At 39.3% G+C, this 12,817-nt stretch overlaps 2 protein-coding genes across 5 annotated transcripts in view; both read right to left on the bottom strand.

Annotated features, from left to right (window-relative positions):
- LOC138746411 (uncharacterized) overlaps positions 1-2,864 on the bottom strand; it is a 34,761-nt gene extending 31,897 nt beyond the window's left edge. For 2 of the 4 annotated variants that reach the window (XR_011346944.1, XM_069904569.1), the window contains exon 1: positions 2,699-2,864. The gene's annotated coding sequence lies outside the window, so the exon portion shown is untranslated. The remainder of the gene's footprint in view (positions 1-2,698) is intronic. The other 2 variants (XM_069904568.1, XM_069904567.1) reach the window with 2 other exon arrangements.
- A 167-nt stretch (positions 2,865-3,031) lies between these two features.
- haus7 (HAUS augmin-like complex, subunit 7) overlaps positions 3,032-12,817 on the bottom strand; it is a 35,606-nt gene continuing 25,820 nt past the window's right edge. The window contains exons 9-10 of the mRNA XM_069904566.1: positions 12,425-12,536; positions 3,032-6,264 (exon numbers count right to left, since the gene is read on the bottom strand). Coding sequence (XP_069760667.1) covers positions 6,197-6,264; positions 12,425-12,536 — 180 coding nt within the window. The 3' untranslated portion in view covers positions 3,032-6,196. The remainder of the gene's footprint in view (positions 6,265-12,424; positions 12,537-12,817) is intronic.

The following is a 12,817-nucleotide window of genomic DNA, read 5'->3' as shown; positions in this document are numbered from 1 at the left end:
AAAATAAAATAGTGGAAGGAAAGTAAGGCAACATCTTTGGTTCATTGAATATTCAAGAATCTGATGCAGCAGAAAAGATGCTGTCCCTGTGCCGTTGAGTGATTTTTTTCCCCCCCAATGGTAGCAGAGTGAAGAGGGCATGGCCTGGGTGGTGGGGGTCTTTGAGGACCAAGGCTGCATTTTTAAAGACCACCGCCTCATGTAGATGACCTGTGATGTCATTGGCCGAGTTCACAGCCCTCTGGAGTTTATTCTTGTCCCGAGAGTTGGCGCCTCCATCCCAGGAAGTGATGCAACCAGCCAGAATGTTCTCCACAGTACTCTTGAAGTTTTTGAGAGTTTTCGATGACATTCTGTGATGTTCACAAAGTATAGGAGCTGGCAAGCCTTGTGATTTCATCAGCATGGAGGTTCCAGGACAGATTCCTGGAGATGTTGACACCCAGGAATTTGAAGTTCTTGACCCCTCCACTACTGAGCCCTCGATAACGACTGGGTCGTGTTCCCCTAACTTCCTCCTGAACTCCACAGTCTTCTCCTTGGTTTTGCTAACGTTGAGCACGAGGTTGTTGTTGTTACACCATTCAATGAGCTGATCCATCTCCCTCCTGTACACTTCCTCATTGCCATTTGTGTAACTGCTGACAATTGGGGTGTCATCGGCAAACTTGTAGACAGCATTGGAATTGTGCTTGGCCACACACTCATGGGTGTATAATGAGTAGAGCAGTAGGCTAAGCATGCATCCTTGGGGTGCTCCTGTGTCGATAATCAATGAGGAGATGTTGTTTCCAATTGGTATTGATGTACCATCTATGTTCACTATTCAAGGATAACCGTTCATATCCCATTTTGAATGCCCAAGACGTAGTATCAACAGAACTGAAGACAATAGCTGTTAACAAATGAGTAATTGAAGATAATAAAATTGAATAATTGGAGTAGCACTATCTGATTTTCCATCTGTGCATTCTCCAGCCTGATGGCATGAACATAGACTTTTCCATTTTCTGCTAACCTGCTCTCCTTTCCACCTCTCTTCCCTTCTGTCAGTTCTCCACTGCCTTCCCTCTCTATTCACCTAGCTATTCCCCCCCTCCCCTTGTATGCTGCTGGGCCCTCCCTCCCTTCTCCACATATTACCTCTTGCCTTTGCAACCATATCTTCCCCTCCCCCTCCTACCCTTTTATTCAGACATCTGCTGACAATTTTCCACACCTTGATGAAGTGGTCAAGCCCAAAACTTCAGTTATGTATTCTTTCACCTGCTATTTAGAGGACACTGTTTGACCAGCTGAGTTTCTCCAGATTGTGCTTTTACTGAAGATAGCTTATTTGTTGTTACATTATAGAGAATTCTAAGCATTTGGCTGCACTACCATTCACAGCCGAACTTGATTTTCATTGTCCTCAAAGACAAGTTTCCATCAAGGTATTTTGTAGAAATTTCTGGAAGATTGCTGGTTCTGCAATTAAATTTCACATTGAAGACTGTTACAAATTGGATTGAAATGTTAATTTTTTGATTCATAGGATTGTGTTCAGTACTTCTCCCATTCTTCAGGAGTTTTTTGGGACAAGGTAAAAGACCTTGGTCCATCTTCTGAGAAATTGAAACAAGATCCTTTCAAAACATGATGTGAAATTCAGTACTTCTCCCATTCTTCAGGGGTTTTTTGGGACAACGTAAAAGAGCTCGGTCCATCTTCTGAGAAATTGAAACAAGATCCTTTCAAAACATGATGTGAAATTCAGTACTTCTCCCATTCTTCAGGGGTTTTTTGGGACAACGTAAAAGAGCTCGGTCCATCTTCTGAGAAATTGAAACAAGATCCTTTCAAAACATGATGTGAAATTCAGTACTTCTCCCATTCTTCAGGGGTTTTTTGGGACAAGATAAAAGGGCTCGGTCCATCTTCTGAGAAATTGAAACAAGATCCTTTCAAAACGTGATGTGAAATTCAGTACTTCTCCCATTCTTCAGGGGTTTTTTGGGACAAGATAAAAGAGCTCGGTCCATCTTCTGAGATATTGAAACAAGATCCTTTCAAAACGTGATGTGAAATAAGTTGCAGGTCAAAGGTGGAAAAGCAGAATAACTGGATTCTCCACAGGGAACCAACATTGCAGCTGTATGCCATTATTAATTCTATAGCCAATAGTCACTGATAAATAATGCATCAATGGCATGCTTCGTGAGGTACTTGGCACCATGAAGACTCAGACCACTTGTAAACAGTAAATAAATAAAATATTAACTCCTCAAATTTCCCAAGATTCAGATACAAATCATGTATTGATCAGTGTCAGATCAATGAAATAAATATTTCTCAAGTAATTGCAAGGTAGAAATACGTACGTGGGAAGATACCATGTTAAGTGCCAAATCCAAATAATGGTGGCCAATGCCAAAGAATATACCCAAGGTGCAAAATGGTCTTAGTGAAACACCCAATTACACATTATCTTTGAGCAAATATAGTTCAACTGTCTACAATTGATAATGAGCAGTTGGAACAGCAGAGTACTTGTTTGTAAGTGCATAATTAAGTACCTCCATGTCAGAAACATGTAGATAGATGTAACAGTGGCTGATGCAATTGGTCTTGCACAGAATTCATTTTTAAACAAACTATTGAAAGCAGAACATATGTTGCAACATATATCTCTTGATGGTCAACAATTTAAAACTCTTACTTTAGTTTCTTGACTGTTTTCTAATCTTGAAGAACTTGACGGAATTTAGCCTGCTCCAGCCATGGCAGCTCTGTTTGTCTGATCATCCCGTACAAAAGATGGCTGTTGATAGAGGTCATAAAATCCCCATCACAGGTACCAAATCAAATCAGTCTGAAGTTGTTGCTGTGGACACTGTCTTTATTACATCATACAGTTGTTACATGTACTGATGGATATATTGCCCTATAATATGATAGTTAATTACCTGACCTCCCAAAACATATGACATCACAATAGGCATCTTTGCCCAGTGATAGATATACCTAAATATAATCAGAAACTATGCTCCAACTGAGAATTACAATAATTAGAAAATATTGCAGAAATAACACTGGACGACAATTTTTTTCAAAATATTTGCTTCCTGATAATTTCAGATTTGCTGCATCGAGTAAGAAATTGGAGAAACATTTTGTTGAATTTAGCATATTTAATTGAATAATGATGCACACACTGCAATAGTTCAACTGACCTAAAACTGTTTTGCCACTGGTTTGTTTGTACTCAGCATCTGATGCCTCTCATGTCAGTGTTCAACAATAGCCAACCAGCATTGATGGATTCCGGTTGACCTGATGCCGCTTCTCCGTGGTCGTAAAGTCCTGGTGAAACCTTTCACTGTGTTCGTCACTGACCACACCCAGATGAGCAGGGAAGACGTCCAAATGCGAAGGCAGAAAATGGATTTTCAAAGACACATTGCACTTCGTGGTTTTGTCTGCTTGAAGTAGACTTAAAATATGATAGGAAATCACAAAAATAGGTTATATCTTTAAAAAAAAAAGTATGGGATAGGAAAACTTTAAGGTGATTTTCATGATTGGCAGCCAAAAATCCATAAAATACACCCAAAAGTGTTCAGGAGGCAAAATCTTCATTGGTCAGTGTAATTCGTGGCATCTCTCCCCCAACATAAGGAATTCTGAAGGTCGGCCAAGCCTCTGAAATGTACAGAAGGACAAGAATCACTGTTGCTCACTTGACTAAGCTTTGTGCCAAGTTTAAGGTCTTGATCTTTTCCTCAGAACATCAGTGACTTGTGTTGGTTCATTGACTGTGAATTTCATAATTTACATCCAACTTCACGAAAGATGTTCCATTTATCCAGCATCTCATTATGGGAAGAATGTGCCTTCTTTTTTATTAAAAAAAGCAAATACGATCAGATGCAGATACCTTTGATTGGAAATATTTGCACATTAAAACATTTTGCAAACCATTAACTAAATGTATTGAAAAACTATACCAAGTGTATTTTTGTTAAAATTGAAATAACCAGAGGTATGTCTGCCTTCTGATCTTGAACTGATGTAACCAGGGGTATTTGTACTTAAAACTGGAAGGCATTGAGCTACACGTGCTTCCTCTACCATTCATAAGTTTCTAAAAACTCCCTAAGTTATTAACATCCCCACATTCTTAAAGCAATCAATATGAATCTTTTACACAGGGGTTGTAAATAAAACACCTGCATTCTGCTCAAGGTTACTGGGAAAACACAGTGATAATTAAAAGATTTATAACAAACAGGTACATAAAGCTGCAAGAGAAAGAGAACGATGAAATAAGCTGTAAACCCAAACAAAAGTGGGAACAAGATCTAAACAAAGATAAAAAATTAAGAATGGGAAAAGCGATGCTCCGGAACTATGAGAAATACAGTAAACACGAGGTTATGCATGATACAATATAATTTGTTACACAGGCTATATACCATGCCCCAAAAGTTAAATAAATGGGACCCAACAGTATCAGATAGATGTTTTCGCTGTAAGAAGGAAACGGGAACAACAATACATGCAATTTGGGCATGTGAGAAAGTGGAAAAGTTTTGGGAAGATCTAAATCAGGTATTAAATAAAATCACAAAAAGCAACATACCAAAAAATCCAGAGATCTTTCTTCTAAGTAATATAAGAAGTAAAGAATTAGGCCTCAAACTGGATGAAGCACAAAAAAAAACATTTATTATGATAGCCTTAGCTGTAGCAAAAAAATGTATAATGTCAACCTGGAAATCAGAAGAGAGCCTGAGAATACAGCAATGGTACATAGAAATGAATAAATGTATTTCATTGGAAAAAATAACATAATTTAAGAAATAACATCACAGTATTTGAACAAATTTGGGCACCGTACATGGAACACAACAGAGAGGGCCTACCGCGGACCTTCACCCCCTAAAATGATAGAATGAGAAGACGACGAAATGAACTGATCCAGTGTGTAAAAGTAGATGATACAATTTTCTTATTTATTTTCATTGTGAGATGACATTGTTTAATGGGTTTATTGTATATGTTGAACGTTTAGTGGGTAGTGAGGGGGGAGGGAAGGGAGGGGGGAAGGGGAGAAAATGACACTGTATATTCAAGAGGAAAATGTTTGTGTGTATTTTGGTTAACATGGTTCATAATGTGAAAAATTTTTTTTTAAATGTACACATGTAAACAAATAAAGAAATATAAGCAGATGATGAAATGTAAACAAACTACAATAGAGAGAGAATTTAAAAAATCAATAAAGAGTCAAGAAAAGTTACTGGGGAAAAAGAACTGAAGGTATTATTACATTTTTCCAACAACGTAATTCTTTATTTCATGTTTGAATTAACTATGTGTAAAAAAAGTTGTCACAAGGTCATATCAACATACCCAAAGCACAAAGTACTTTTTAATATGTGGTCATTCTGGTGATGTAGGTAACGAAGCAGCCAATTCATCCATGCATAGCTCCTGCTAACTCATTCATCATGACTAGGTAAATCTGTTTTGGCAATGTTATATTAACAAGAACACTGGATCTGCATGCTTTACCTAACTAGGTCCACCTTTTTCGTTTTACGTTCACCTGAAACAGTAGACAGGGAGCTTAAGTATAACATCTCATCAAAATGAGAGATCTACTAACTATTCAGTACTTTCTGAGAAATGTCAATGCTTAACTGAAATTTCAAAGCAAGACAACTTTCAATACACAAATCACTAGGGTGATGTTTGAACCCACAACCTTCTGTCCAAAGTAAGGGGAGCTGGTAAAATTACACAACTGTCAGCTAGAATGCAGTGCCTCGAGTTTAAAGAGCATGAAGGAGAAACATCCTTGTGTACGGACTTGAAGGGCTGACATGGCCTGTTTCTGTGCTGTACAAAGTTATATGGTTACCTTTAAAACATGAAATTCTTAGTAAAGAGAAAAGGAAAACACTTTCTCAGCAATTTCTCAGTTAAACATACACAGCATCACACAAATAAAAAGTTACACTGCTGCTACACTTGAAAATGCAACGGTGCAATAAAAATCATAATTAGACAGTTTAACTTCATAATTTTTTAAATAATCATATAGGATATTAAAAATATTACAATCTAGAGCATGTTCCATTAATCTTTTTGTTTTACAGTGGCTAAGAAGTTTTGCTAAAGTACATTATATACATGCAGAAGTATAACTTCATCAGGTGTGGCTCTGAACAGTTTCCAGAAAATCTGCATATTTCCTCTTCATCTCTTTAACTCGTATTGCTGGAAAAAAAAGGTATCAAATTTCAGTGGCATCGTTAATTCAGAAAATTTATGCACATTGTGATCAGAAAACAGTTCTACTTGTTTGAAGCCCCTCGGTCTCAAGTTATTAAAAAAAATTGTTTATATCACTCATTTCTTGGTTAATGCCTACAATAAGAGAAATGTTTCCAACATTTACTGGTTAGGTCTCATCAGATATACTTAACTACAAATGTAGAATAAACCTAGACATACATACATACAGCATGGTAATAGGCTATTTCAGCCCACAAGTCTAATTGACGCGCCATGAGCCCACGCACAATTGACGCGACATGAGCCCACGCACAATTGACGCGCCATGAGCCCACGCACAATTGACATGCCATGAGCCCACGCACAATTGACACGCCATGAGCCCACGCACAATTACACGCCATGAGCCCACGCACAATTGACACGCCATGAGCCCACGCACAATTGACACGCCATGAGCCCACGCACAATTGACACGCCATGAGCCCACGCACAATTGACACGCCATGAGCCCACGCACAATTGACACGCCATGAGCCCACGCACAATTGACACGCCATGAGCCCACACACAATTGACACGCCATGAGCCCACGCACAATTTACACTCCATTAACCAACACACTCGGTACGTGTTCTGAACAGTGGGAGGAAACCAGAGACAGAAAACCCATGCAGACTCTCCTTTATTGAGAGTGTAGGATTCGAACCACAGTCCAGTCCAGTCCTGATCGCTGGCACTGTAAAGACATTGCGCTAACCACTACACCAACCGTGCCATCCTCAACAATAAGCTTCAAAAATACATTGCTACTACATCAATGTATCAATTCACAAAGCAGAGCATTGTTACAAGAAAATTAATGTCTTCTCTCCTGTGCGCAACAGTTCAAAATATTTATTTCTATAAATGTTGTGGAAGCGCAACCAGGGAACATTCACAGACAATGAGCAACAAAGGGATTTCGGAGTGATGGTAAATAGTACCCTCAAGGCTGATACTCAGGTAGATGGTGTGGTGAAGGAGGCATTTGGAATGTTGGCCTTCATAAATCGGAGTATTGAATTCAAGAGTAGGGAGGTTATGATGAAATTGTACAAGGCATTGGTGAGGCCAAATTTGGAGTACTGTGTACAGTTTTGGTCACCAAATTATAGGAAAGATATAAACAAAATAGAGAGAGTGCAGAGAAGGTTCACGAGAATATTGACAGGATTTCAAGGTTTGAGTTACAGGGAAAGATTGTGCAGACTAGGGTTTTTTTTCTCTGGAGCGTAGAAGATTGAGGGGGGAATGATAGAGGTGTTTAAGATTTTAAAAGGGACAGACAGTAAATGTGGATAGGCTTTTTCAATTAAGAAAGGGGGAGATTCAAACTAGAGGGCATGGTTTAAGATTGAAGGGGGAAAATTATAAGGGAACATGAGGGGAAATTCCTTTACGCAAAGGGTGGTAGGGATGTGGAATGAGCTTCCGGCAGACGTGGTCGAGGCGGGATCATTGGTTACGTTTAAGGAAAGATTGGATCGTTACATGGATAGGAGAGGACTGGAGGGGTATGGACCGGGTGCTGGACAGTGGGACTAGGAGGGTGGGGATTTGTTACGGCATGGACTAGTAGGGCCTGTTCTGTGCTGTAAGTGGTTATATGGTTATAAAGGAATTGGAGACATTGTAGCAATTGTTAGGTCTGCTTTGTTCATGAATGAGTGAGTCAAACACCAAACTGAGTCGAAATCAAGGTTCTTTGTTCTTTATTACCGGATTGTAACACTTGCAACTAACAGTGTTAGTTGGAGAAGGCGCATTCTGCCATTATCAGCAAGTGGTGTTTTTTTTATACCTCAGGACACGTACTTAGTAAATGATCATACCATGACATTGTCCAATGAATAAACTGTTGCTATCCTTCTCTGTTAGTCTGCTGCTCATCAGCTTGTTAGTGCCAAGCTTATCTTGAGTGTACAAGGTCACATCTGCATTCTGTTACTCCTTAGTACTGGGTGACTCCTCCTCCGGTCCCATCTCATGATGTTTTTACCTTACACTACCCATGGGAATTAACCGCAACTTTGTCCCAAAATAAGTTTTTGGTAGCCAGCCTTTCTCTAACGGAAGGGATACCAAATGAGCCCTTTCTGAGAATCTACCATTGCACCCCATTAAATGTGACCAACATCCAGCCTTTATGAATTGCTCAACAATGGCAAGTACTCGTATAAAGAAGATAAGGAACCAAAGATCTGACTTCCCATTTATCCTTCAGGGACTGACAGCCAACATAGGTCCTATTGATATATGAGAAAGCAGGAGGTGGACAACATGCAATAGCTCGGACCTCTTGCAAGTTTAAAGTGCACACCACTAATAATGGAGAAACAGTTCTGCCCAAATTGCTCAAAGGATCTTCCCTCCCAAATTATGGAGAGATATTTTATCATCAATAGGTTTTAGATGGAGCAAAACTCAATCTGCTGGAAAAAATCGGCAGATCCAAACAGCATCAATGGGAGAAAAAGAATTGCCAACGTTACAGGTCAGAACCCTTCATCAGGACTGAACGTGCAGAGGAAAGAGAGAGAGAGTGTAATGAGGAGCGTTGGAGGGGCTGCTCAAGGGCTTATCAGGGAAAATTGCTGAAGCAGTTGATTGGCCAGATGACAAAAGGAAAGAGAGGCAAGAGAAACAATCAGGTGGAGGAAGATGAGGTGGGATACAAATAGAGCCAGTGACGAACTCATTGATGAGGTCAATAGTGGAATAATGAAAGACCAGAGAGAAGTATAAAAAAGGGCAGGGTGGGGAAGAGAGAGAGAAAGGAAGAATCCTTACTGAGAGTGTAGGATTCGAACCCCAGTCCAGTCCAGTGGAGGAAAGGGGGAAGAACAGAAGTAGTGAGGAATAACGAAAATCTATGATTATACCATTGGGCTAGCCGGAATACGAGGTGTTGTTCCTTGACATGTCTATTGTGACATTGTTTTAGGTACCATGTATTTCGGCATACAAGTACAGTCATGAAACCCTAAAAAATTTCTCGGGGGGCGGGGTGGGGAAGGTCAACTTATGTGCTGGATGTACTTGACCTTAACTTCACCAAAAAAAAAACCAGATTGACGTCAATTCAGTGTATAAGTTTATGCTGGAAGTAACCCCTCCACCGGCGCTGCCACTCTTTCACCTCCCCACCACTGAGTGCCGCCATGCCTGATCTCACCATTGCCGCTCCTGCCTGGTAGGAGGAGGTTCGTGTTCCCAGCTTTGTTACTTGCGATTGGGGTGTCTTTAAAAAAGATGTTTTGAGTTGTTCCTGGGAGGCCCGGACAGCCCAAAATATTGGGGGTCGACTTATACACTGGATATAGCATAAAACCCTTAAAATTAGGCATTATGTGCCAGTCAACTTATATGCCAAAATATACAGTAAATTAAATGTCAAATGGTGTTCAAAGTCAAAAAACTCAAGACCCGATACCATGCACTCCAGAGTACTTGCGTTGGCCTAGAGGTGATGGATACCCAAGTGATTTTTTTCCCCCAAATCCTCTGTACTCTGGATCAGCTCCTTTGCATTGGTTAGTTATTATGACGTCACTTTTTCAGAAATGAGGGAGATATAAACCAGTAGTGGGGAAAATGTTGTGTCAACTAAGAGATGTTATTACCATGCATTTGGAAAGAAGTGACAAGATCAGTCCAAGTCAGCCACAGGGGGGGAAAAAATCAGTTTCAACAAATCTTCTAGAATTTTTCTGAGGATGTATCCAATAGAGTGAACAATGGTGAACTAGCTGATGTGATGTATTTGGATTTTTAAAAAACTTTAGATGAGGTCCTGCACAAGATATTGGTGTTCAAAATTAGAGAACACTCTATGATGTAATGTACTGACATGGATAAAGAAATAGTTGCCAGAGAGTTGTAATAAATGGGCTCTTTTCAGATTGGCAGGCCACAAGATTTAGTGCAAGGACTGCAGCAATTTAAAATATATATTGATGATCCAGCTGAAGATATTACATACAATATCCCTCATCTTGCAGATGACAGATCTAACTGGCAGTGCAAGCTGTGAGGAGGTTTGCAAGTGGCTGCAGGGTGACTTTAACAGACAGTGGGCAAATGCATGGTAGATGCATTACAATGTAGACGAATGAGAGATTATCCAGTTCAGTTACAATAAGACATGGAGAAATTATTATGTGAATGGTGACAAATTAGGTTAAAGGAAGATGCTATAAAATCTGAGTGCCATGAAAGTTGGAAAACAGATACAATGGCTGATGAAGAAAGCATAAAGACATGTTGTTCTTTATTGTAAGAGGTTTTGAAGACAGAAGCAGAGAGGTCTTACTGCAGTTGTATGGAGCCTTGGTAAGGACACACCTTCAGTACTGTGTACAGTTTTGGTCTCCTAATTATAGAAAGGACATTCTTGCGAGTCCAGTGAAGGTTCACCAGATTCATTCCTGGGATGGCAGGACTTGCGCATGAAGAAAGACTGGATAGACTAGGATAAAATACTTTGGAATTAAGAAGAATGAGAAGGGATCTCATAGAGACATAAAATTCTGGCAGGACTAGACAGGTTAGATGCAAAAAAAATGTTCACAACATTGAGGAACTCCAGAACAGAGACTAGGAATAAGAGGTTAGCCATTTAAAACAGGGACGAGAAGAAACTTCAGTCAGAAAGTTGCAAATTTCTTGACTTCCAACCTGTTATTTATCCACATCAGTACATTACGTCGTAGACTATGTTCTCTAATTTTGCACACCAATCTCTTGCCTGTGACCTTATCAAAAGCTTTCTTTAAAGTCCAAATACATCACATCAACTGGTTTCCATTGTCCAGTCTGCTGGATACATCCTCAGAAAAATTCAGAATTTGTTGTCGAAGGTTGTTAAGGCCAGTTCGTTAGATACAGTATATTCAAGGAGGAGCTGAATGAACTCTTGCAAATTTTTACAGGTGTTCCGTGGAGAGCATTCCGACTGCTTGCATCACTCTTTGGTATGGAGGTGCCAATGCACAGGAGAGGAAAAGGCCACAGTCAGCGCCATCATGGGCATTAGTTTTCACACCTTTAAGGGGCAGTGTCTCAAGAAAGCAGCCTCTATCATCAAGGATACTCACCACCCCTCTTCTAACACCCAACATTACAAAAGCAGCTTCTTCCCCTCTGCCATCAGATTTCTGAATGGACACCACCTCACTGTTTTTCTCTTACTTGCACTTTTTTTAAAAATAATGTATTTATGGAAATGTAATTTATAGCTATTTTTCACCTGTAATGCACAATATTGCTTCTGCAAAACAACAAATTTTGTGAGACATGTTCATGACAATAAATTCTAATTTTGATTCTTCCATGGCCTTTATGGCTAAAGGAATCAAGGGGTATTGAGAGAAAGCAGAAATAGGGCTTTGAGGTCACATGATCAGACATGATTGTACTGAATGGAGGTGTAGTTCTATAGGGTTGAATGGCCTCCTCCTGTACCTATATTCTGTGATAAATGATAAATTCAACATACAAGTTGCCTTCCAGCAGCTGGATATTTCTAGATCCTTTTAAACCAACTTTTCCCAATCTGACTCTTTTCTGCTTTGTACATCAAAATCTGTGATCTCATTTTTTTTCACAAGGATAGAAAAACAGATGAAAAATCATATCGCATCTCATTCACCCTACCAATCCTAAGATCAAATACCATGGTAAATTTTTTTGTTATAGGTTGTAAATAGTATGCAAGGAGTCACTCCAGGGACTTGGATTATTGGAACATAATGGAGGAAGAAACATTCTTACATTAAATCAAGGCAGATAAATTTTAATGCCTGATACGCCTCAGCTTGTGGTAAACATTAATAAAATAAAACAAAACGTTAGGGTGGAAGTGAAGAAAATGCATGTCAGCTGCACGGATAAAAATTCAAACCACACTTCTGTAAGCTTGCAAACCTTAAACTTTTCATATATTTACCAGTAATTACCTGTTAATGACAAATAAAGTTATATCCCTTATTTTAAAAACAAAAGCTAAAGTATTTTTTCCTTATTTGTAAACAAATTTACATTGAAAATGCCATAAAAATTCATATGAAAAGATGTTGATTGAAACAATGCTGTTACTCACACATTGTCGCAGCTTCACCACCATCCCAGGTTATGACATCATTCTGTACTCCCTTCACAATCTTCTCCAACTTTGCGCATGTGACATGTACCTCTGCCAAGCCCTCAAGCTCCTTCACAAAGAGTAGTTTGATTATAAAGTAATATCAGATTTAATACTGTCCAGCCACTAAATACTTCATCTTCATCCACATTATCAAAGAGAGTAATTGTTGCTTTAAGTAGATGGTCTGTGTTTAGTAAGTGATTACTTAAGTTGGTGTGTGAGTGGGGGAAAAAAGGTTGAGAACCACTGTTTCATACCATCATAAAAACAACTTGTGACTTACTCAATTACCTAGGAGGAGCTAACAGTCAGTACAGGTCCATGAAAAATGAAATGGCTACAAGAATA

Source organism: Narcine bancroftii, chromosome 12 (assembly GCF_036971445.1).
Source record: "Narcine bancroftii isolate sNarBan1 chromosome 12, sNarBan1.hap1, whole genome shotgun sequence".
In the NCBI taxonomy this organism is placed as follows: domain Eukaryota; kingdom Metazoa; phylum Chordata; class Chondrichthyes; order Torpediniformes; family Narcinidae; genus Narcine; species Narcine bancroftii.
Note: the sequence above shows the minus strand (reverse complement) of the source record. Positions and strands in the feature narration are given on the sequence as shown.